General features: G+C 41.3%; 1 protein-coding gene across 6 annotated transcripts in view; it reads right to left on the minus strand.

The window, feature by feature from the left end:
- STARD13 (StAR related lipid transfer domain containing 13) overlaps positions 1–25,367 on the minus strand; it is a 210,373-nt gene that overhangs the window by 58,320 nt on the left and 126,686 nt on the right. For all 6 annotated transcript variants that reach the window (XM_074378062.1, XM_074378060.1, XM_074378059.1 and 3 more), the window contains exon 2: positions 1,491–1,562. In XM_074378062.1, coding sequence (XP_074234163.1) covers positions 1,491–1,562 — 72 coding nt within the window. The remainder of the gene's footprint in view (positions 1–1,490; positions 1,563–25,367) is intronic.

The raw sequence follows: 25,367 nt of genomic DNA on the forward strand, positions 1-25,367 counted from the left end.
TTCCATCTTATAATCCTGGAAAAGTCAACCTTTTTGGGCCTCTCTCTCATAATCAGTAAATTGGTGGTGGGGGTGGAAATAAGGGTTGCTTAAATCCAAACTATAAGACTGTCCTCCTTGTCTAAAAGGCTATGAGTCTATGAATGGTTTTATCAGAAATTTCAGACTTCAAAGCACATTGCAAGATAAGCTCTTCTCTATTCCCACAGAATTTAAGTGAGAGAATAGAAGGGTTTTTGTTTGTTTGCTTGTTTTTAAAATATAAAACTGAGCTTCTGGGTGAGTGGAGGAGATTCACCAGCGAGTAAAGGTTAATTGTGCTGATTCTCTCCATCCTACACGAACTGTATGCCACCAGGAAGAGAAGTCTACACTGTCTAGGGTACCAGATACCCTCTGTTTGGCCCTACAGACCCACTCTCCACTTTTCTGTATCCTGCTTTGTGCCCCAGGATCACTTTTGTGGACGGCATTCAAGGGGATGAACCCATGTCCTCTGCTTTCTTTTGTGTTTGGCCAGTGCGGAGCCCTGGCTGGAGACAGAGGGAGGAAGGAGTGTAAGGTCAGGGAATTTACCCTCCTGAGAGGCTGCCCATCACCAGCTGTGTCCTCTACTCCTAGGATCTGCTGCAAGATCTCTCTCCTTCCGGGTTCTGGCATCTTCTCCCTCCTTTTATGGCTTTGGGCCTAGGGTGGTGACAGCTCTGCTGCTACAAGCTCTGGGCTCCTGTACTGTTTGTTCCTCGTGGTTTCCTACGCCCTGCCCACATCTTTGTAATGAACACCTTTAAAAATAAATCCTCCTCGGGTTGTTCTGAGTGTGCCATCTGCTTACTGTTGGGATCCCAACTTATTCACTACATATTAGGACTATCCAAGAGTGGATGCTTTGGTTATCATTTTAGGTATAAGTAAAATATAGGTGAGTAAGTTCATTAACTGTCAAATAAAACATCAGCGAAAAGAAGTGTGATGCTGGCAATGAAAGCACTTACTCAAAGCCCTGAAAAGTAACATCTGATCCATGTCACATCTTAAACATTTTCATGTAAAGTAAACAGAACTAAAGAAAAGTCTCAAGGCAATTCGTTTTGTGATTTCTAGGAAATTTATCAGCAATTAGTTTGCTGTATCTTTCAGAAAACTGAGAGCAGTGAAGAAAAAACAAGAAAAGGAATAAGGAAGGAAGTGCAGAAAAGCGGCTGATGGCAGAACACTGGGAGGAACCGGGAGTTGGGGTCAGCGGTAAACAGATCAGAAGCAGGAAGTGCAGAGCAAAAAGAAGAGAAGGGAGAAAAGGAAGCAGACTTGGGACGCAATCCTCCTTTCTTTCTAAACTGGCATCAGTAGAAGCCCTGGGCATTGCAAAGGTGGAAGGAAGGAGAAAGCTAAGAAATAATGGTTGAGGAAAGACGTGGAAGTCAAAACACAGCACAAGATATATTTTGAGTTTATTCTCTTTGTGAAGAGTGAAGAGAAGCCCCACCTACCCTCGTATAACTGAGCGTACTGCGGGAACCCGGCGGCACGCAGCCAGTCGCATGCCTCCTTCGCCTCGATTTCTGAAACAGACAAGAAAGGGAAATGCATGAGTCCAATGGCCACCCACCGGGCCTCTACCTCCTCAATCAATGAGAAGCTGGTGCGCACTGTACAGGTTATTACAAAGCAAAATCGTCCTCCCCTAAGTCCATGTAAGTAGGCCTGCCCAGAAACGGGTGTAAAATGAGCAGGTATCACAAAGCTACTAGTTACGTGTCTGCTAAGATAATCTTCTACGTCGATCCATGAGTATTTGGATAATAACAAAACCACAGATTACAGAACACAAAGGCAGAGTTTCAGGCAGGGAAAACTGTCTTATTTATACACCAGGGAACCAGGGGACTAGGGAGAAGGAGGAAATACTTGTGATTTTTTAAATAAAATTTTTTAAACCTTCAAAGATAAAGCTAAGACTATGTATTCTACATTCCTTTATTCTTTCACTCTTGGGATAATGAAAGAACGAATATCTGGGCAGACTGTGAAAATCCTACTTTCTCATAAAGAAAGAAAACTCTTCCATTATTACAAAAATCCAATGTTTTATTTTTTCTTTAATTTTACTAATGGCTTTAATTCCAAAGGCCTTCTAATAAGATGTTCATTCGCCAAGCACACTGGAATGATTTCAGGATGCAGTGTGCAGCATGGAAGAGTAAAGGTGATTATCTGAAACTGAGATAAGTGTTTGATGTGGCTGCTAGAATCTCAGAGGGCCAGACCCAAGAGGTTGATGTGTCCTTCAGGTGACCATTTTTGGTGTGGACATACCAAGAGTGCATGGGACCACCTGCTTGGAGAAGCCATGGAGGAAGACGGGGGCAGTCTACAGTATGTGAACCAGGTCAGTTTTTGACCTTGTGAATCCTGGATCACTTCCCAACCACAATTCTGTTAGATAAATACACATGCAAGGGAAAAGAAGTTCATCTGTCAAAAGTTCAGTTTCTCCAAACAGAGTGAAATAGCCGATTATAACAGGTCTCTACCCAGGCCCCTTCTTCTGCTGGTGGGAGGGAGCCCGGTCAGGTCACTGTATTTCCATTTATTCTGACGTTCATTTTTCTCTGTAGCCAACATCAGAGAGTACAGGGTGTTCTTGGAATCACTGCACAAAAACGATCCACGCTAACATCAGCTGTGGGCCAAAGACTGCAATCTACGTGGAAAGCTCAATGTCTGTGCAACATAATGTTCAATGTGACCGAGCCACCTGGTCTACGGTAGGAAAACAGACCAAAGGCCAGACCATCACACAGGCTCCAAAGGGAAGAGCAAAAGCCTACAGCTCGTCCCACTGATGTGGTTGGATACGGGTTGAGATCCAGGCACCCAGAGCCTGTGGGGGCCCCTGTCCCAGAGTCCCTGCTTCTTCTGGCATCTTCTCATCCACTGTCACTCCAGAGACGGACAATTTCTAAATCTTGAGTTTTTTTCTCTAACGTGAGGGTTTTTTACATAATTGCTATCAGCACAGACCTGATAGGTACACATTCCTGCCTTGTACGCATCATTCAGAAAGATCTGGGGCACCGAGCTGGAAATAAAAGCCTTGGAAAGCATTTCTGTGAGAAGGGGTGAGTGAAGTGCAGTTTCAAAATGAATTGGCTGGATTGTACTGAACTGACCAACTTGGGCTTTCCCTTTGGAAGGTACAAAGGGAAATTATTGTAATGTCTCAAAAGTTGTACTTAGCACTCGTTTGAGAGTCCTGATGTGAAGGCTTCCATTTTGATAACTGTGCAATTATTTTAGGGAAGTAGGAAATGCACATGCTGACTGTCACGTGGAGGAAACTTGGTGTGTTACTCCCGAGTCAGAGACAGGCTGTTGCCTTCTAAACTTTCAAGCTTCAGATTTTCTTTCTACTTCAATATAATACAGTGGCTAGTGATGAGAAAATATGTAATTTCTAGACATGTTCTAAACAGTTAAGAGTCAGCAAGTCTTAGAGAGCAGCACAGAATTCTGTCACACGAACGACATGAATAGTATGCATCTTTCCTTTTCTTATTACTTTGACTGTTACTGAAATATGGCATCAAGCAGGAGAGCCCGAGAGAGACAGCATGAAGAACACAGCGGGGAGACCTGGAAGGCAGGCGCTCTGCCACACAGGAAGCTCAAAGGAGAGCAGGACGCGAGCTTGTGAAAGGGCGTCCGCTCCACCAGATACTGGGCTAAGAAGGACAGGTGGGCACAGGGGTCGTTACAGAAAGACTCCTTTTGGAAGTAAGACTCTGGTTGCTCAGTGGAATAGGGAGATTTTATTTAAAAAGCTCTCTAGATAACTTCGTTTTGTTTTTTCATAAGAGCAACACAGATAATGAACTGAAACTCTACCTGTACATAAACATAAATAATCAAATCTTAAGTAGAACCCTGCTAACTCAACCTTCAAATAAGCTGATTTTTTAAAAATGTGTAGGCATTTTAAGTCTCTGAGGCAAAAGACAACAAGAACTGCAATTAGTCAATAATAAGTGAGAAGAAGCCACATCACAGTCACGGTGGACAGTTTCCTGCCATCACTCCCCACACCCAACTTGCTTTCTGTTTCTGAAATGTCTCCCAAACACATTCCCCCTCCTCGTCATACCTCAATTTAAGGGCAAAACAAGCTTTTTTTTTTTTTAACCACTTAGTGTAATTAACTACTATCAAATTTGACTTTGCCCATCAAATTAAGTTGGAGAAAAAATGAACCTTACAATTTCTCCTGATTTTTTCCACAGCCCCTACTAACACCTATCAGTCAAATGCTAACATTTTCCTCAAGACATATTACCCATGCGATGGCCAAATGACTAGAGAATTTAGAAGGAATCATTATTGCCAGTATCATCATTTCACAAAGATCTACCTAATGAGATTTAAGTGACATCTGAGGAGAGAGTGAAAATTTCTTTTTCACTGACCTTTTTGCTAGCCAGCACAAAGTGACATAAAAGCTTTAAGGGACATTCAAATCACATGTCAACACTTCTGTTTATTCTCCATTTGCAGCCTATGCCTGGCCTTGTGGCAGCTCCAGGGCTACAGGGCAAAGCAGCAACCTTCTCCAGCAAATCTGAGTGTGGGGAGGGACCAGACAATGCCCTTGACATACTGGCCTACTGATTTCTACCGTGGTTATTGCATTATGTTACTGGAGAAAACTCAATCTGTTTGGCTCCAGAACATGATAGGTTTTCAGTAGAACTTTTGTAATCTGATCTTTAAGAGCACTCCACTCCCCTAAGTTCAAGGAGACCAAAGAACTTTGGGGTCTTAAGTCAACAGTTGTCTGGGAGCTGAAATCAACTGGATGAAAAGGGAACTATCCAGTTTTTCAACTGGCAGCTTGACCTGCATGAAACCAAGCAAATCTTTTCACTCAATAAATCCAGAAAATGGTTTGGTGTTCGATATGCTCTCATCACATATTTGTGATTCTACTTGAGGGACAGTCACTCACTTTGCCTCAATTACCTTTCCTCCATGTTTAGAATGTGGTAGGACCTCTGTCCAGAGACAGACCCAGCAGAGGGAGGCTGCCTCACTGGGTAACTGAGTTGCTGTACATCAGTGGGCACGAGAACAGAGCCACTGTGGAAACTGACCGTCGTCGGTGACACTGGCTTTAAAAAGTATTATAATGTTTCTTAATTATACATACTCAGTATTAAAAAGTTATAAAAATTCAGAAAGGCATAATGAAAGAAAAAAACCAACCCTTGTCCCATTACTAACACATAATTCAATACATGTTATTTGTCAAAATGAGAATCATGGTAATCCCTTTGGTTGATTACTTTTTGCATCTAATAAAATACACTGTGAGTATTTTCCCATATCAAGGTATTGACGGTAAAAATAGGAAATTTCCTTTATTTTGAGAATAATGCTTTTTAAAAAAAATTACCTGATTTTTGAATACTGCCATACTGGGGTGACAACATCAAGGTAGCCGAGAGGAAACAGTTTAGGTGGACTCGGTCACCACAGTCTGCTTGTGGGCAAGGCTGGAAGTATATGTGAGTTAAAAGAGATTTACAAGCTGTTTCTTCAAGGATGTACCATGTAGTGATGTTTGTACAGTCAGATGGACAAGGCTCTGAGTGCCTCAGTCAAGTAAGGAGGCAGGGTGAGCGCAGCACATTTGCTGCCCAGGTCTGCAGGCCTGCCTTCACGTTACAAATTCATTGAATTTTTGAACTGGTGTTTCTAGAGTGCTTGGAACAGTGTGTTCTCCTAGCTAAGCATTTCCAGTACATTTTGGTTTACCTTATTTTTGGCACAGCAAACACTTTTTCCCACAGTTAACCCAAGGGGATACTATCCTTTCTAAATGACCAAAAATTCAAATTAGGGCCAAATTAAATGTCATTATCATCAGAAAATTAGCTGGCTAGAAGAAACCAGGTTTACCGTGGGAAGTTTAAGGCATATGTATTTATGTTGTTCTTACAAATCTCCTAGAATTTTGATGGACAAACTGGCTCCAATTTAAGTAGGTCTTCTTTCTTAAATGTTCATTAAAAGTACTCAAGAGAAGTAAGAGAAAAAGACATCATGGCTCTCCATGTGACTCAGAAATGTAGGCTTGAGAACAGTGTTTTGTTTTTGCATTTAAACTGGCTGACATGGTGGGTACCCTGCTTCTGGAAGATTATGGGTGACTCAGCCACCTCAGGATGTCTGCAATGGATGCAATTATCACTATTAAAGTAGATCCAAGGTATTAACGTTTCGAAAGGCACATGGTTGTTGGCTTAGGATGGTTTATACGGCTGAGTTAGCTTCACTATTAATGAACTTCTTCAGACAAACGATTCCTTTGTCTTCAGATGGAATTTCTCAAGTGAAGCCCGTTTACCGAAGCTGTGTTTATTTGGCCATACACTAGGCCAGATTTGTTAAAACCAATGCCAGAGTATCCATCGCATCCATACATGGACACGAATGATGTAAGCATTAATAGTATACAGGACCATGCACCCCTCCCCCAGGAGGACTTTGTAACCCTAATCACAGGTTCAGGAGGGAACGTCAAGTTTTGCAGTAACAACAGGCTTTGATTTAGATCCCGTGTCATGGCAGCAGGATACATCTTTTTGCTTCTTTGAGTTATATAATATATTTATTGTAATGTGTAAAAGGCCTAAATAAGTCTTAAATGTATACCAAATATAATTCTTTTCTAATCTGCATAATATTTTCTCTCCATGATATTCTAAGTTACTAACAGAGTCAAAGTACAGGTTATTCAGAATAAATTTAAGATGATTAATCTCTAAATATTCGTATCAGTGAACCAAGTGATAAACACACATTTTATCTCTCCATTACTTAAGGCAACTGTTTCTTTGATGTGTAGAAAAATACCTTGCAGTCAGCTAACACGTACCTATAAAAGAAAGAAACCAGGAAGATGTGTACAGCCCCAGGACACCTAGCTGTACTCAGTCAAGATGGAGATTCATGGCTGTGCTCATGTGTACCTTCTTCCTGAAAGCGGGAGTTTCAGGCATACCGAGATACACTATTTCATCACCAGTCCTTAACACCAGCCTTATTCTCAGGGGCTGTGAGGTATCTTCTGCGAGCTGGTTTCACAGCAAATCTAGCCACTTAAAAGTAATTTCTGTTAGAGTGAAAAAGAATCAAGCAAATTCCATACCTAAGCAGTAGGTCTAGTCTTCATTACTCAAGGATTGTTTTTAACACTCTTTTTCAGGAAATCATATTATATATGTCTATATCATTTATTAATTATTATTTATTTGTTTTATATAATTATAAATTAAAAATATATTTTATGTATTTAATATGAATTATACATAAATTTTATATAATTATAAATTTAAAATTCTAAGTGAAAATGATATATTTCGTATAATTATAAATTTATAATGAAAACACACACACACACACACACAATCTTATATGTTCCCGATGAGTCCCTACTCTTTCCCGCTGCCATGTAACTTGCAGTTCTCCTCCAACTGGAAAGCATGTACTTCCCATCCCACTGATGTCTGGCTTGGCCATGTGACCCACACTGGCCAATGAAATGTGGGCAGAAGTATGTGAGTTTGAAGCAAAACTCTTCAAGAGCCATCACTTGTTCTGCCAGCTCTCCTACCCTTCCCTTTACTATGAGACCAGGATGTCTCCGATAGGCTATCCCTTCAGCCTGGGTCCTGGATGACAACAAGGAACAAAGCCACAGCAGAGCAGCTGCCTACATGTAATGTTAGCAAGAAATAAACTTCTATTGCTTTATGCCACTACAACTTGGGGGGCGGCTTGTTACAGTGGCATAGTCTAGCATGAGCTCATTTAACATAGCTGCCAGCTGTTCCTTTTACAGATGAAGCACACGGACGCGCTATGGACTTTTACTTCAACTTGACGCTGTCCCCTATCAGAAGTGAATACACTCAGTCTCAATAATCATGTCTACTTGGAATTCTGCTTCCCTGCCTACCCAGCCTGGCTTGGATGCAATTTAAAAATGTAGATGATTCTTTCATGCTCCTCTGTCACATGCATCCATGCATGTGTGTGCACACCCACCGCAAACACACACACACTTTTTCTCACATATACATACAAACTTGCGCCACAAAAAATCAAAAGTTCAGTTGCCACTGAACAAGGAACATCTTCAGGAATATAAATACTACTCTCCATGCCCATATTCCCAGGAGTATGAAAAAAAGAAGAAAAAAGACAATTTCCCCACCAATCTCAAAGGAAAAGCAGAAAATCTACGCTCCACTAGCCAAATAGTTTCTGACCAGATTGTTTTGACTCAGGTTTTCCATGAGGCAGGGTAGCTCTCTATTCTCTTCTTTCATTGGGTACAGACTGTTCCCGTCAGGGGCTTGTGGTATTTCTTGGGGAGGCTGCGTGCATACACAAGCAGATGAACATCCTCAGCTCTGCGAGGCTGTGGAGCCACTGCCTACCACTGAATCCCAAGAGGTTCTTCGAGATGGAGTCAGTTATGCAACTGAAATGCAAGGTAGGGGAACCGAGAGTTGATTCACACAATCAGAAAGAGGGTCGTCATTTGCAGGCCTTGGCCAAAGTACCTCCATGTTGATGCACCAAGAGAACAGAATCTTGAGTAACCTCTCTTGGGAAAAGGGAGTGAGATTCTGGAGATGGCCTCTCTCTGTCTCTCTCTCTCTCTTTCTCTCTCTCTTACTTGGCTACTTTGGCTTCTCTTAGAAAGGTGGAGAGTAAAAGTCTACAGTGGCTGACATGCTGTTGGCTCCCCGGAGCAGAAGCTCTAACTTCCACAGGGTTGGCCACACTGCCAGTGTCAGAAGGGCCCCCATGTATTCATTGTCATGCTCATGACTGCTTGTCCCGGGACAAGCAACTGCTTCGGACAAGTGCCACCACCACTAGGAAGTCCGTTTTCTTGGCTTTGGACAGGTATCCTTCTATCCTACACTGCTTTAAGACTTATTCTTTAAATGTTAAAATTATTCACGTCTTTAGGGAATACAGCCCTTTCTGTATCTATTCTCAGGCATATGTGAATGTCAATACTTATAAAGGCTTGTCTGCTATTTCAGATGCTTAGCCCAACTCTGTTAGAACTGTGGGTACTCCAATCGCACCAGAAGCTTTCATGATATCGGGGAAGACTGTACCATGCAGGCATCAGAAGGAGCACAGATGTGCCTGGATGAAATAACTGTAAGAATCCTACAGACTCTTTTCAACTCTTTCACTCCTCATGGGGCTGGCGTGGCAAGCTGCGACATCACCAGAGCTTCTGACTCCCAATTCAAGGCTTTATGCATTTAACTTCTTAGCAACTATAATACCAGGATCAATCAAAACTAGTGTTTGTTTAATTTAATCCCAAGAAAATATGTGCACAACTCAAGTGTAATTTTATCATCTGACTCTGTATAGAAACTTGATGATGTATGTATGTGTTTTATTTTAAAATATTTACTGAGAAATATTTATTGGGATAAGATATTTACTGAGAATTTTTCAACGTGGCTGCCATTTTTCTGGAATGCTTTCTACTTGTCTGCAGTGGCACTGGTGCTGTGAAGGATATTCTAAACATATATTACTTATCCCGGAAAATTAGAATCAGATTCAAGAAATTAAGTTTTTATTCGGTTTTGAGCAATGGATTCATTTTTCTCCATGTCCTTCAAGGCCAAAGAGACTGTTGAGTTTAGAGGTTCACTCTCTAAATACAGGGATTTTCATTTTGCAAATCATTAATAGACACTGAGATTATATATCCCCTACAGAAACCAATTTAAAAGCACACAGGTACTTGGAATAGCTTTAACTGATTCAGGGTGGGGGGAGATTAAGCTCCTAACTGAAGAAGTGAGAAACAGCTTGTATGCTGGAACACTCCCCCCCTTCTCATCAGACACAGTACTGCATCACAGATTTGGGTCATACTATGGTCTTACTACATGCCCTACTGGTATTACAGTCAACCGAAGCATCCCATAAATACACCGTGAATGCAATCACATAGGTTTACAAAATTATATACACTATAAAAAAGTTCAAAACATGATGCAAGTTTATAGTTTGATTTGTACAGCAGATAACTTCTTATTTTAAAGAGTTCTTTGGGTCTTAATCATTATTGTCACAAAATCTTAACTGGATCTCTTCAAGTTTTAAGAACACAGTAGGAAATGGCAGAAGTTTGTGTTTGTAAACACACAACTACCTCTAAATGGGGGTCCAGGCAACTCTACCTTGCAAAACATAAACGTAATTTAATTACCTAACCAGTTGTGAGCGTGTAACAATTTTCATTAACGCAGTCACCATGATGGTCTTGACTAATATGCTTACTCAATTACTCACTGAACTCAGGCATTAAGGAATTATTTCCCCTAAGAACAGAGTTGAAAAAGAGATGAAAGGAACTTAAAATTCCCTCTTAAATCTAACAGAAGAGTAGCAAAGTCTAAACCTAAGATGTAGAATACTCGAAAGAAAGAAGGAAGAAAGAAAGAAAGGTTGCCATAATTCTGCCATCTAGAGATCTATTAACATTTTGCTGGCATATATGTAATCTGTCATTCTTTTATTATGAAGATGTGTACATGTATCGAGGCTAAGTATACTATTTTACATAATCTTTAAACGAAATTGTAGTCTTCTTTTTCACTTGACATTCACTTTGAACCTCTTTCCATGCCAACAGATGTTCTTCTCAAACATTCTGCTTGGCTGAATAACATTCCTATCGCCATGACTTTAAAAAGCATCTTCCTTTATCAGTTTAGGCTTCCATAATTACAGGTTAAAAATAATAAACCCAGTTCTCTGGAGGCTTTCATTCTAAATAAAGAGTTTTGCCGGAACATGCATCCTGGTAAATGTATTTCAGGGAGTACTACTGGGTTGATATTTCTCATCTTATTTTACATTCTGGATTAAGACACACTTCATATGGTTTTGATTTATATTCTCAGCAGACTTCAAAAAGGAAGTTCCAAGTGGAAGTTTATTCATACACCAGAACTATGTTTAAATGATGCTGCGGGGATGTCTTAAACTAACACAAGTCAGGAAGTTCAAAGTTGAGGTTAGATCCTGGACCATGTTCCCACCTCTTCCTCCTTGGTATTTGGAAAGTGGAGATTTTATGTAACAGCTGTTCCGCTTGTCTTTGACCTCCTGCATACGTATTTAGATAATTTCCAAGACACATTTCAAAGCTTTACGTAATAAACTGGTATTTTCTAAAGAGTGTTGCTGCAGTTTCAGGGTTACATTTAAAAAACAAAACAAAACAAACAAACTAGACCAAATAAAGAAAAACTCCCATCTTATTTTAACAACTAGATGAATATTTGGATTCTACATGACTCCTAAATTTTTTTAAATAATCAGAAGCAAAACATGACCCAAATTTCTAAAACTAGCAAATTTGCCAAGAGTGTATCTGTTTAGAACAAAACAGTTCTATTTTTGTACAGGGTTAATATTATTGTTTTAAAGGGGAGTTCAAAAATACTTTCTAATTTCATTTTGCTCTTACCTAACGGCATACGTATAACTTAAAGATAACAAGTTTCTGCTCTAGTTGAATACCCATAGTTAGTTTTATGAATTAACTTTTTAAAAAAGAACCTGTCAATTTGTTCCTTTATTTGAGGGCATACGCAGATTAACCGGTAATCAGAGGTAACATGACTTAAAGTGGTGAGAAGCACTAACTCTTATTACCTTCACGTCCTTGGGTAGGTTAACTTCAGTGTGCCTCAGTTTCCTTATCTATAAAATGGGAATAAACAACAATGCCTACCTCAGAGCATTGTCGTAAGGCTGAAATGAGTTATTGCCTGTGTTTGTTTTATTACTACAGTGGAGGTGTCTACTGTTACTTTCCCATAGTAGAAGATTGTGGTTCTGATGGTCTTGGATTCTCTCCATTCAGCTCTTCTTCATTTGGCCTTCAGTTGCACAAGGCATTCACCTTAATGATTTAGTCAACAGATACCTGTTGGGTACCCACAATGTGAAAAGCCTGCTGTTAAGCACAGTGGGAGGATGCAGGGCTGTGGGCAGCAGGGTCCTGCCCTGCAGGTCTCTAACCCCAGCAGGGAAGACAAAGTCGTGTTCAGACATGGCCATAACCTAAGGGAGCAAAAGCCTTCCAGGGCAGGACAAAGTCCTCCAGGGCTCAGAGCAAGAGCGGACATTTTGGATCAGGTAATCAGGACCAGCTTAGCAGGTGAGATGAGATTTGAGCCAGAAGATGGTTGGCTAACTGGGTCTGCTGGCAGCAATCCCTGCTCACCCATGGACTCATTCTGAAGCTGGGATTCCCTTGAAATCAGTGCCTTCCTGGTGTAGGTTCTAATGCTCCTCATCTGCACCTGTGGGAGGGCCTCAGGCCAAGTGCCACCTGTCCCCTACATACAGATTCTTCTTACAATGAGAATCTAACAGCCAATTCATTTTTTCATTCTACGGACAATTTTGATATCCTCTTTCTGTTCAATAACGCTGTATCACTGGAAGTACAACTCAATGCTGTTCAACAAGACGTAATGAGGATCATAAATGAAATGTGACATTTGAAAGTGGTAGTAAAGGCTTTTCACCGGCTGCTGCTTTCAGGATACGAACATCAGGTTGGGGAAGACAGTCTTGTGATTATAGTTTACGAGGTGCCTACCAGTTAATAGGTAAAATATTAACAATCACGTGCTTGACATATGAGGATCTCAAGGGCAAAGATAAGTTTAAACATACCAAACACATCAGAGCCCTGGGAAAGACATCTGTAGCAGACACGCAGCCTTCACTAAGAGAACTGCCGTCAGAAGATTATTTGTCCATGTTATGAGAAAAAAACCCTGAACTAATAAGTAAATCTTGAGCATGGGACATGGGCTTGCTGTGGATTAATGACAGGGAGAAGTTGAGGGTTCATGAGGAGCCCAAGGCCACTGACCTCAAGAGGTTACGGGTCTCCCAGATAGCTTCCTGTCAAGGTCATTCCCACTATTAAAAGCATCTTAGCTGTGTATTCAGGGATCTGCTTTGTGAGGAGGCAATTGGGAAAGTAGTTCAGATACCATTCAGATACTTCACGCATTTACATTTAAAAGTGGAGAAATACTTTGCTCTTAATCTTAAAATGATTATAATTAATGTTTCATGACTGCTCAAGTTACACCCAATGGTGAACAAAAAATTCAGAAAACAGTCCTCTTTGAACCTTTTGTTTTTCCAAAATAAGGAACAGTAAGTACATATTAACACACTAACATACACACAAACATATATTTATATAAATATATATATATTTTAAATTAAGATGAAGTCTGTCTTCTGTCTTGCTTAGGCCAATGTATGAACTAAAGCCTTTGAACCCAGAGTGTTTAGAAGGAGCTCAGGCCCGAGAGTGTCTCTGCATGCAAATGTTACTACACAGGTGCTTTACTTGCTAAGGTGACCTAGTTTCATCAAGTTCTCTGATTCACTTATTCTGCCCCTCAGGTACTCACGTTTAGCCCAAGAAAGAAAAGTTTATGCACCTTTGAGGCTTAAAAGAGGGCCAGCTTTTTCCTGCTTTGTTCCCTGCGGGCAATCAGGTTTTACTTTTGGAATTTGGAGAGAGAATTTCTCTCTCTCTGTCACACACACACACACACACACACACACTCCTACACCCTCCCCACACAAATGTATATAGTATAGGGTTCTGTAACCCTGTCATAGGCAAAACCGCAAGCATCCTTAAATAAGTATGTGAATTTTTATATCCTCTTAAATTATCACATTGCAGGTACACATCTGTTTACCAGACTGGAAAACAGATTGCATCTTTGCATGTCCAGTTGTTAGCCCAGAGCTTTGCAAATGAATGTTGACTGAAAGAGTGAATAACTATATTAAGAGGAACATATTTATAGCTTTAAATATTCACAGGCCAATAAACACCTAAAACATTTTTCAGATATTCAGGTCCCTCTGAACTCACAGGGCTGCTATAAATATGGGAACATGTACTGCGAACATACTTTGCAAACTTGTAAAACCCTGTATGAAAGTAGGTTTATATAACACTATTTTTCGAGCTGCGATTCTGCCTCTAGGAGACATGCTCCCAGACATCCCTGGGCAGCAGTGTCTTTGTAGATCTTGGTGTTGCCTGTGTTTTCTGAAGGGCAGGCCATCTGACACGCTCCCAGCACTGACTGGGAGAGTCATTTCTGCTGGCTCCAATCCCTTCCCCTCCCCTCTGCATGGAATCCTTGGGAATTCCAAGGCCAGAGATTACGGCAAGATTTAGTCTTGGAGGAATAACAGCCAGAAAAGATTTTCCTGTTTTCTCACAAAGGAATCACTCTCCCTTTTCAAGATCAACAAACTGATTGGGACACAGTCATTCATACTTGAGAATAACCAGACACAACCATAGAAAAAGAGTATCATAAGCCTTTCAAATGTTTTGACTACAATCTTTAGTAAGAAATACACTACCTGTAGATGTGAGCACGTACACACACACACACAGAAACTGAAACAAAGTTTTACAAAACAGTAATTACACTTTATACACATGCAATGCCACCTGACAGAACAGAATTTTCTGTTCTCTTCTCTTCTCTTCTATTGAAAACTGCTGGATATACCCGTTAGCTGTATGTCCTAGGTGACTTCATGACCCTCAATTTAACGAACACGGCCTGAGATGACACTGTTTTATGAGAAACATCTGGTTAAATCAATGAATAGACTGAATCTAGTTCTAAGAGTCTGACAGCTGGGGGTCTTCCTAGACTCCTTCCCTCTCCTGAATTCCCTGTTCTCACAAACGAACGCCATCCTGCTGAGTTTCTCTCCGAAATGTATTTCTCAATCTCCCATCTGCCCACCTCCACTGTCTCTGCAACAGACTCCTAACAGGTGCCCCTGCTTTCGTTCTTGCCTTCCTCACCTCTCTTAAGATGCATTCTCCCTAAAACTCCTTCACGCCTCCCTGTCACCCACAGAACAAAGTACCAGCCCATTATCACAGCCCGCAGTGCCCTCCCTCCGCTGGCTGCCGCCTGCTTCCACTTTGGGCCTTGCTGGAACTGCAAGGAGGTCGCCAGCCCCCGGGTGCCATTTCACATCCCACGCTTGCGCTTGTGCTGTTTCTTCTTCGTCTGTCACATCCCTCCTACTTCTTTTTCTCGTGACTTACTCTCATTTGTCTTCTATCAAGATTCAGCTAGGACATCATCTCCTGGATCCCGGGTCGGTTTGCCCTTCTCTGGACTTTCCTACATCTAGTGCAGTCCTTACAACGTTAGACTGAAGTGTTCTTGCTACAAGTCTGTCTCCCCATTAAACCACAGCTTTCCAAGGGCAGAGGTTGCCTGATTCACTTTTTGCACCTCTAGTGCCTGGCAGAGCATTTGGAACCCAGTGTGTGTTCAGTGCAAGCATTCTTAAATAAATATGCTGAATGTGGAGGAGCTGAGATGCTCTGCTTTTGTTCCAAGTGTCCCCGGGCACCCCGCTTTCACCAGCATTGCTCTGTGTCCATCCCAGACCAGAATGGACTGCTATCCCTTGTGTTTCTTCCCAGCAAAGGACCTCCAGATACTGCTGGTCAAAGGTCTTTGGCGAAGGTAACTCTGGCCCCTGGAAAACCTCTCTTGCTTTTTTCTCCTTTATTATTTGATTGAAAGAGGCTGAGAGGCACCTGCTGGGTTGTCATAGCTTTCTGTTCCACTCCATTGAGAACTCTGCCGGTACTGCTGCTGGGCCTGAGGATGAACTGAGTGCCAGCCCCAGTCTTAATCAATAACAAATCAAAGACATGAAATCTCATGCAACTTAGAGGCTTTCCAGATGGATTTGGAATAGGGTTGCGAAGTCAGATTTGGTCCAGAGTCATTCCCAATCTGGACTACTCTGGGAGAAGGAGGGTGTTTCTGGTGATGAGCAAAAAGGCTTATGTCCCCTCAGGAGCAGACTGGGGCCTCATTCAGTCTGGACCACCCAAATCTCCCTGGATATGCCCTGGTGGAAACCCAGCTCCCTGAGGCTGCCCCACTTGTACCTCCAAAGGAATCATCCAGTCAGTCCACGACGGCACCCGGGGGAAGAGGTTATGCCTTCAATTAGAGTAGAGTAATGCCTCTCCTGAAATGTAACCACACTTGAGTAGAGAAATCCCTCCTCTTGAAACATAACTACACGCAGCTATGACTATTTTGGTTCTTAGGAGCAGAGGGAAAATGTGTGATGTACTGGAGTGACCTTATTTGGACGCTAGATTTAGTTAAGTCTGCCGAGAAGACCTTCCTGTGAGTAAATTACTCTGCTTAGTTAAAGCATCTCCTTCCTTGAAGATGTAGATTGTTGGACACCTCCTCCAAGAAGCCTTCCCTAAACTTTCTACTTACGGTCTCTACCACTCCATGATCTCTGGCCATCTTGAATGATTTGACCTGTTATATGTAATCATGAATTCCATCTCTCTGTTAACTTAAAGTCTGAGCACAGAGAATTTGTAAACAGTAGGGGCTCAGTATAGGTTTGTGGTGGTTGTGGCTGTTACGGCCACTGTTAGTAACTAATATAAAAGTAGCTTGTATATGGGCCAGTTGATGATTGATGATGATGATGATTGATGGCCCTTGTTCATTTCTAAAGACCAGAAAGCAGCCTGGGGGAAAGGAATGAATATCTCCAGTGGATAAAGTAAAGGCAGGAACAGATAAGGGAAAGAAGACAGCAAGCTGAGATCTGAGCCCCCCTGAGTGTAGCAGTGGAGGGCAGAGTGGAGGATGGGCTGACTGGAGGGGTCCCTGAGCAAAACTCAAGTATCAAACCTCAAAGTCTCAGTATCCTCATCCAGAAAATGTGCGCCATGTTACATATACTCTTCAGAGCAGCTGTAAGAATGTGAGAGAAACTCCAGGCCAAGGAAGGGCATTTTGTTTACTGCTGTAATCCTGGTTCCTGGCACAGGGCTTTGGACTTGACTCTGTGTTTACATTTGTTGAACAAAATAAATTACGTACATTGACAAAAAGCAGGCACTTAAAAACTGGAGCTATTATTATCGACTGAAATGAGTACCTTTTATATTTCCCATTGACATACTCAAATGGCAGAAGAAAATAAACAGGTGTCCTCTATGAATTTATTTGACATTTCCACCTTTATAGAGGACAAGTAGAACATGCCCACACTTATTTTACTACACAAAGCTTTCCCTCAAATTTTAAGAAAACCAATGCTCCAAGACGCACCGTCCTGTAGCTTTTATACTCCGGGACATTCTGCGGGGCTGAAGGGGCTCAGATGTAAATTTTAAAAAGAATTTTCACTTTCAGAGAGGTGATTTATCATTATATTTTAATAGCAGCTTCCCTAAACACTAGAAAATGTGAGGCTCAAGAAAATTCCAACTCCACTCGAGACAGGATGACATTGCTGGACCCGGAAGTTCGACTAGAATAAACTGAGACACAGAAGGCAATGGACAGCTGACTACTGGTTAAGCTTAAGACCACAAGACAGAGGCAGAATCTGCTCAGCAACACAGAATGCTGGCTTGAAAACACAGACCTTCTTAAATACATTTCTACAAAATAGCAGGAGCTGTGACATTCTGAAGGCAATTTGGGCATTTTATTCGGGAATGTAACCAGCCCCCTTCAAAGATAACTTCAGACAGAGAACCCAAATTTGATCACTCACTCTGCTGCTTAAAATCCTTCAGGGCTCTCAGATCCTTCCAAAGTAAAATGCGAACTTCAGAGGACAGCGTACAACTCTCCAGCTCAGCGTGGGTCCCCGGCGTGTCCCAAACCTCAGCTGGGCACATGGCCTGGCCCGGGAGGTACTGAATAACTCACAGCTCCCGAAAACTGCCCCCTCCAGCCACCCCCATCCTCTGCTCCCTTTCAGTACTTTTCCTAAGTCTAGAATGACTTGCTCCCTCTTGATCTGACCAGCTCATTCTTACTCTTCCTTCCCCCTCTATTTCTTTCTCAGCTCTAGTGTAACCTTCCCTGTGAAGTCTGTCCTGACCACTGCTCCCTGCCTCTCAGGGTTCTCCTGAGGAGGGTTCTCCCCGTCTCTCCTGGGCACACTCTGTGTACCCCTGGCCCAGCACTTACCCCGGCACTGGCACTGGGATGTTCGGTTTATTCTGCTTTGCTGTTTCCCTTCACAGGCATGGTCTTTGCATATCCTGTGCCAGCACAATGCCCAGCACCTCAAAGGGGCTTGATTAATGTCTGTGCGGTGAACTGAGGAAGCTTCTAGCACACAAGCTCAAAGAAACTTAGAGCAAGAAGTAAATGATAGTCCTCTCTCATGCTTCCAGCCACTGACGGTGGGGAAGAACCTCACTGCTCCCCAGTGACCTTTGAAGCATCAGCAAAGATTCCAAACCTCCACACTTCCTTTCCTTGTTGTTTTCACTCACACTGAAACAGGAACACCATGGATTTGCATCACAGCCTGGAAACACAGTCACAGGGAGAAAGGGTTTCGTTTGGGACAGAAAGAACCACACGCTTTCTCATGAATCAAACCCCTAAATAGAACAAAACATAAAGTGGAGCACGTTCCACTCAGATGAGGTCCTAACCCTCCCCTTGGTACAAAAAGTGCCCTCGTGCATCATGTTGGTACTAATGGACCATGTTCATAACCACTTAAAATTTTACACCTCTCTTCTCCATCAACTGTGGTTTCTATTTAGAGTCTAAACAGTATGTTGTTAGTTACATATTCCGTAGTGCCACTTACTTCATAACACAATAATGGTAGCAGCAAATTTAGAGTACTGGAAGTTAATAACCCCAAGTCAGGAAAAAACAAAAGCAAATCCACACCTCTTAGGTCTACCGAATTCTAGGTTTTAAAATTCCCTTTGGCATAATGGTGTCTGTTAGCAAAAACCTAGACAGCACTAAATTGCCAATAAATTCTGCCAGAAACCTCCTGTGAAATTCTGCTCCAAGGATTTACAACCATTCTTTTTAGGTTTCATAGATACCTCCTTGTTGTCAACCATGCTGTGAAAATAGATGGGAAACAGTTCACAGCCGTGCTTTGAGATGCTGGTCTGGGAAAGCGGGGGAGTGTCCCTAATGCTGATGTCACTGTCATTTCTGAAATTCCAGCCCTGGCCACTCTCCCATCTGTGCTGCTTTTTGAATCTGGAACTCTCTTTCCCAGCCTTCCCTCACTACCCACTCACCTGACCCCTGGGGGCAGCGTGAGTCACTTCCTGTCCTTTAAACTTGGGGCTGAACTTCCCCTCCTGTGACGGCCTCAGACTGGGGGGGGGGGGGTCATGAGGAGGACTGGGAGAGGGAGGGATGCCTGGAAGGCAGGCAGAGGGCAGAGGAGTCCCTCTCCCGCCTCCGTCTGTATTAGAGAGTGAGCTGCCGAGCACTGCCGATTCTTGAGTTTTTAGCAGATAATTATCGCCATCACGGTAATGAGCTGAGGTGAGCATTATTTACCACTAGATTTCCCTCCAGGATCCTGATTCACCTCTTCACCTTTCCACTGCCTATTTGCAACTTCAGAAAGGATGGAGGATAAAAAGACATAAAAAGCAAATCCATCAATCTTACATACATGAAAAGTCTGATGGGGAAAATCTGAGACCTACTTAAAAATAAGTGGTGGGATGGGCATCTTATTTGTCATTAATATTAATAAGTTGGACATGAGTCTTAGCTTTCTAGGTCAGTTTTTCACCAAGGGAAAGTTCTACTATGGTAAATATTTTTAAATTAAGAATTTAAAAATAATACTGTGGCAGAGAGGAAAACAAACACATGGGTGGACTATGACTGCCAGCCTCCCTTGTAGGGAGGCCTGTGAAGGAGTTCTGTGCAGAGGCCTGTGGGTAAATCTGCCGTGTGATCTACCACGCCGCCCTTCTCCACCCACCAGGAGATGTGCCAGTGCCCAAGAGCTTCATGTTGAGTCCGGAGAGCCTCCATTGATCTATGTCTGGAGAAATGTCTTATCCTCAACGTGGGCAGGGAAGAAACTTTTAGCTGGTTGAGATTGTGACACTTTGAGGACAGGGACCTCTGTCTTATTTGACATTGAATCCCCCATGATTGGAAAAGAGTATCCCTTTATGCCTGAAAAAGAGTAGGTATCTGGCCAGTGTTTATGGAACAATGGACGCTAAATGAGACATATGCATATGTACATAAAGAATCAAAATGCACACAGAAAGTTAATTCTGAGGAAAAATTTCTGGGGATGCTTTGCTCCTACACACACATAATCAATGTCACTCTAAATATTACTCAAAAACTCTTTTGTCTTTTATGTCTATTTTTGTTTTCATGGAAAGCATCCAACTTTCAATATGCACCACACACTAAGAAAGATTGTGAAATAGTTTCTTTCAAAAAGGTTTCCATTGAGTCCCTTCTGCCCAACCTACCCCTCCATCCCTGAACGTAAATTAGATCTCAGTTGATTGAACAGGTTTATTTCACTGCTCATCAGTTTTACAGAATCAAATGCATTTAAAAAACAGTTCAGGGTTATCCAGACTTTAATGAGGGGACACTGCCTGTGGGCAGGTTTCCTGGCTCCATGTTCTCTCCATAAAGAAACTTCTTGCCCCCATCAGACTAGCTCTTGAGTCCATGAAAGTGACACATGGTAAGATACTTTGACTTAGTAACAGACCCCACAGATCCCTTGTATATTTATATTTCTTTTCAGGCTAAGCTTGCTTTCTAGGTTTGACTATGAAATACTAAGACAACACTTGGTGTTTCCTTTTTAAATAATGGTGACCAGATACTGGGACTGATGCTTAGGGACTGCCAGGGGTATGCCAATGATTCCACGCCTTGTTTTTATGTTTCTCTTCAGTCATTCAATAATGCTTCGTTTCCTTTCTTTTTATTGTTTAAAAATTAACACCAGGAATAACTTGGTGCCTCATAAAATCATAAGAAAGTCTTACAAATCAAGATTTTAAGAACACTTTTAGTTTATTTGCAAGAGGTGATAGCAGGTACATTTAAAATGTGGTTGGAATCTCCAAAGTGGCTTTATCTTTTAACACTAGTATTTAATGGTTAGATATAACAGATTTTTAGTTATCAAAAAAGAGGCAAGAGAGGGAGGGAGGAAGGAAAGGAGAGAAGAAGGAAAAAAGGAAGGAACTCCAGCAATAAGCTATCTTTCCTAATTACCTAAACAAATGCAGTCCTCTGGCTGGCACGCGGACGGTCAGTCTAGCACTGGTATCCAGGACGCTGGTATTTGATTACCTGGCTACTGTGTACGAGTGACCTTCTGACAAAGAAAGAACCTATTGTTCGTCTTTCCTGTTTATATATATTGGTGCCCTTATTATGGATGGTGTCCAGTTCTTAGCAATTGCTCAAGTCAGAAATTTTGACAATTTCTCAATTTTATCTGAGTACAGTTTTTTTGCTTGGCTCCATTCCTCTCCCATCTACAAAATGGTTCTCTGCACCCTTTGTCCTGTCCAGGGTATTCTGGATTTCTAGCAGTTCAGTGACAGTCATTGACTAAAATGACCACTTTAAGGCTCACCTTTCTTTCAACTTCCGCCCACTGTAAATCACTTTAAACACTACTGCAAAAATGATGATGCCAAATCTAACTCTAAATTTATGTTATTTTAAAATTTAGCTTTCCACCCCTCTCCGGGATAAAACAAGCTTCTCACTGTGCTAGGTACCCCGTGATCACCCACGAGTAAATATTTGGCTAAAGTTCACTGTAGCTAATGAATGCCTGTTTGGGCTTCATTTTGCCCTGAACTCGTTTTATTTAACAAATATTTTAAAGAAGTACTGAGATAGGCCCAAAAACAAAACCCCAAATATTTTTAAGCCTGTGGCTCTTAGCACCACCCCCGTGATAGACCAAAAATAGAGGATACAGTTGGAATACTGCAGACATCTCTCAATGTGCCAATATAAGTAACATATTCTTTTAAAAAATCCAAGCATTCAGAACAAAGAAAGAAAGAAACAAACAAAACCCACTGTTATTCCAATGCATTATTATACTCAAGTTTCCAAAAAAGGCTTTGGAATTTTGTAAACAATTTACAAAGTATATTTATTTTAATAAGTTATGACATAAAAATAGTTACTAGACTGAAGCCATGTTAAAGAAAAAACTATATACATGATTTTTAACTTTTTAAGTGTATTTTTCTTTGGGAAGCATTGACGATTGGCCTACCATGGATTACTAGCTGTGAAGCTAAGTAATTTCAGAAGGCCTTGAATTTATTTACTTGTTTTAATTTGCTTAGTCATAGTTTAGCTATTGTTGTTACCAAGAGGTTTATAAAATTGTCCTTTTAATTTTTTTTAGGGGGGAGGGAAATATATATATTCAGGAAATTAGGGGAAAAAAAGAGAGCCTGTAGGAATCAAAGACTTTTATGGAACAAGTTTTTGCCCCAAAGGAGAGGTAAGAGATGCCAAATAAAATGATCAAGGAGACAGCTGGCTGTGTGACTGTGGGCACAACACTAATCTCTCCGATCCAGTCTTATCGCCAGTAAGATGAGGTCTCTTTGAGTGCTCTAAAATGCTGATTTGTAAGGTGAAATGTTATGCTGACAATATCAGACATCAGTGAGGCCAGTGCCTCTTCAGAACAATGTGAGAGGACTCCAGAGAAGATAGACTGGACCTATGTTCTGGCTACATGATTGCAGACCATAGCCACACCCAGGCTAACAATCCAAGGAAACCTGTAGCACCGTCGTAGGAGAGGTAAGGTTGGTCTAACACTTTGTTGCTAGGAAAGCACTGCTGACGTGCTTGAATCCAGACTGTTTATGTGATTTCATACTGTGGTCTCTGACCCAGCAAGCAAAGCACCCTGGGAAACCACAGCCTCAGCTCTGGGTCTTTGTCCCGGACATCAACCCCAACTGGTTCCTCTTTTTCAATTTTATTCTTAAATGTAGCATTTCTGCTCTTTCTTTGTTTTGTTATCCAATTCTAATAAAGACAAGAAGATAGACAGGATACTGACTGTAGGGAGATGAATAAAAGTGCATTTTTTTAAGGCACTCAGTTATTATAAGATAGTCATTAAAGTGTCTGGGTAAATGACCTCATACTGCACTCAGCCTGCAAATCAGCCAGGCCATCTGGCCCTTGGTGCCTATGCCTTGAACTGCTTTCTCTGAAATGGAGTTACAGGAATCTGTGAATTGGAGTCGCTCCATTTTTCAGCAGTTCACACAGCATCTGACACCATGTCAGGCACACAGTGGTAAAACTTGTTTTGGCAACTTACTAAATAGTTATTATTGGAAAGGCCAAAGAGAAAAAAAAATCTCGAGCCCGTGAAGACTTTCGGCATCTTTTAGTTTGACTGGAGATAAACATTTGCTATAATTGGAGTTATTTGCTAAATGGGGAATAAGCTACTTAGAGGCTAACTGTATATTAGTAACTTTGCTTCTATTATTCCTTAATTTGTTTATCATGATCATGCACACTTGTTACTGGAATTTGTTTTCTTTGAAATAAATACTGTCCCTAGAATATTGCAGTTTTTAAAATGCATATTCACGAATGTTCTCCCTGATATAAATTGTATGAGGAAGGTTTATAGGGCCCACAGCATCCGATTCTTGTTTAAATTCTCTCTCATGCCGCTCAAATATTCTGCTAGAAGGTGTCTGCATTGTTACTGTTGATATTGTGTGCCGGGCACTGATGCTGAATGCTTTATGCTCTCATATGCGATGGCTCATTTAATCCTCACAATAACCTCTAAAATGGTAGGATCATCCCCATCTAATACAGGAAGAAACTAATGCTTCAAGAGGCTAAATAAGGTGCCAAGGCCACACCATGGGGATGCTACCAGGCAAACCAATGGCTTCCACTCCAATTCTAGTCCTTATTCACAACTAAATGGGAGTAAGTAATACAGACAGCAGAGCTCTTCTAAATCCTTTTGAAAAAAAAGAAGATAGAATATAAATTATAAATAATTAAGCAACCAAAGGAAAGAAAAAATTTGCTCACATATATTTATTCATACTTTAATCAGCCATTAAACACATATGTCACCACTGCACTGAGAATCCAAGGAACAGAAACAAAGGGCACCTACATGGCAGCACTTATATTGATAAAAATGAGGGTTGTCAGTGATTACAAGGAGGAGAAAAGCTGAATTATCACACAGTATTTTTCTAAAGGTCTTGACTCCCTGCAGAAACTTCTAGGTGGACATACTAGGGTTCCTGTCAGAGGAGCAGAAACAATGAGGGCATCATAATGGTGTAGTTATAGGACATAAGCCCAGAGAAAGCAGAGAAGCAGTTTCTCAGGTATGCTCTGAACCTGCTGACTCTCTAAGATAGAAAAAACCATAACCACTTTTGGGATGAGCAGTAGGAAAGTGTGCATAGCGCCAATGACGGTGTCGGGATTCGAACTCAGATCCCTCTGAGCCAGAATCCTGCCTCCTTTCTGCGACGCCATGCTGCTCAAAGCGGTCCTGCTGCAGAGTTCTTGCGGTGCAAGAGCTTGCAGAGGGCAAACAAGGAAAGAAAAAAGAGGACCCTAACTAGGGAGGCAGGGGAGAGAAAGTACACAGAGCCCTAAAACAAATGAGGTTTATCTGACAATCTGTACTATTAATTAAATTTAGCTACCTACCAGCTAAGTACTCTGCGGCTCCATGGTGATTATCAAGCCAGTCAGAGTTTTTAATGGCGCTGATAACTAAGTGAGATAGGGTTATGCTTTCTCCCTCTCAGGACTGAAGCAAAAATGTTCCTTTAAAGCCGAGGTTTCATGTTGTTGTTCTTTCCAATTAGTAACTAGTCCAGAATTATCCCTGAGATCTCAAGGACTGTTAGAGCTTATTTTTACTTATATAGGGAAGAAGAAAGAAAGAATTCTTCCTAGGTAGAAGCAAGAACACAGAAACATGCTTCTCCTGGCCCCTTATCCCTCAATCTGGACTTATATTCAGTTGATTCAACTCAGCAGAAAAGCCACAGGAATGGGCAATAAACACAGCCCATGCCTAATAACCTGATAATAAATAAATAAATAAATAAATAAATAAAAATTTGATGATTTTTGAACTATAAATATACTTTACTTTTAAAAACAGTTAAGATTGTTAAAAATGTTAAGCATTACTTTAAAATTGTGTGTTAAATGAGTTTTTGTAAATAAATCTTAATTTAAATATGGAGAGCTAGCTAATATTTCATTTGGAAATATTCTGCTATGAAATCCAGTTTACTAAGGACGTTAACCTTTTCACCGTAAAGAAGTGTT

Source organism: Camelus bactrianus, chromosome 14 (genome assembly GCF_048773025.1).
Source record: "Camelus bactrianus isolate YW-2024 breed Bactrian camel chromosome 14, ASM4877302v1, whole genome shotgun sequence".
Classification (NCBI taxonomy): Eukaryota; Metazoa; Chordata; class Mammalia; order Artiodactyla; family Camelidae; genus Camelus; species Camelus bactrianus.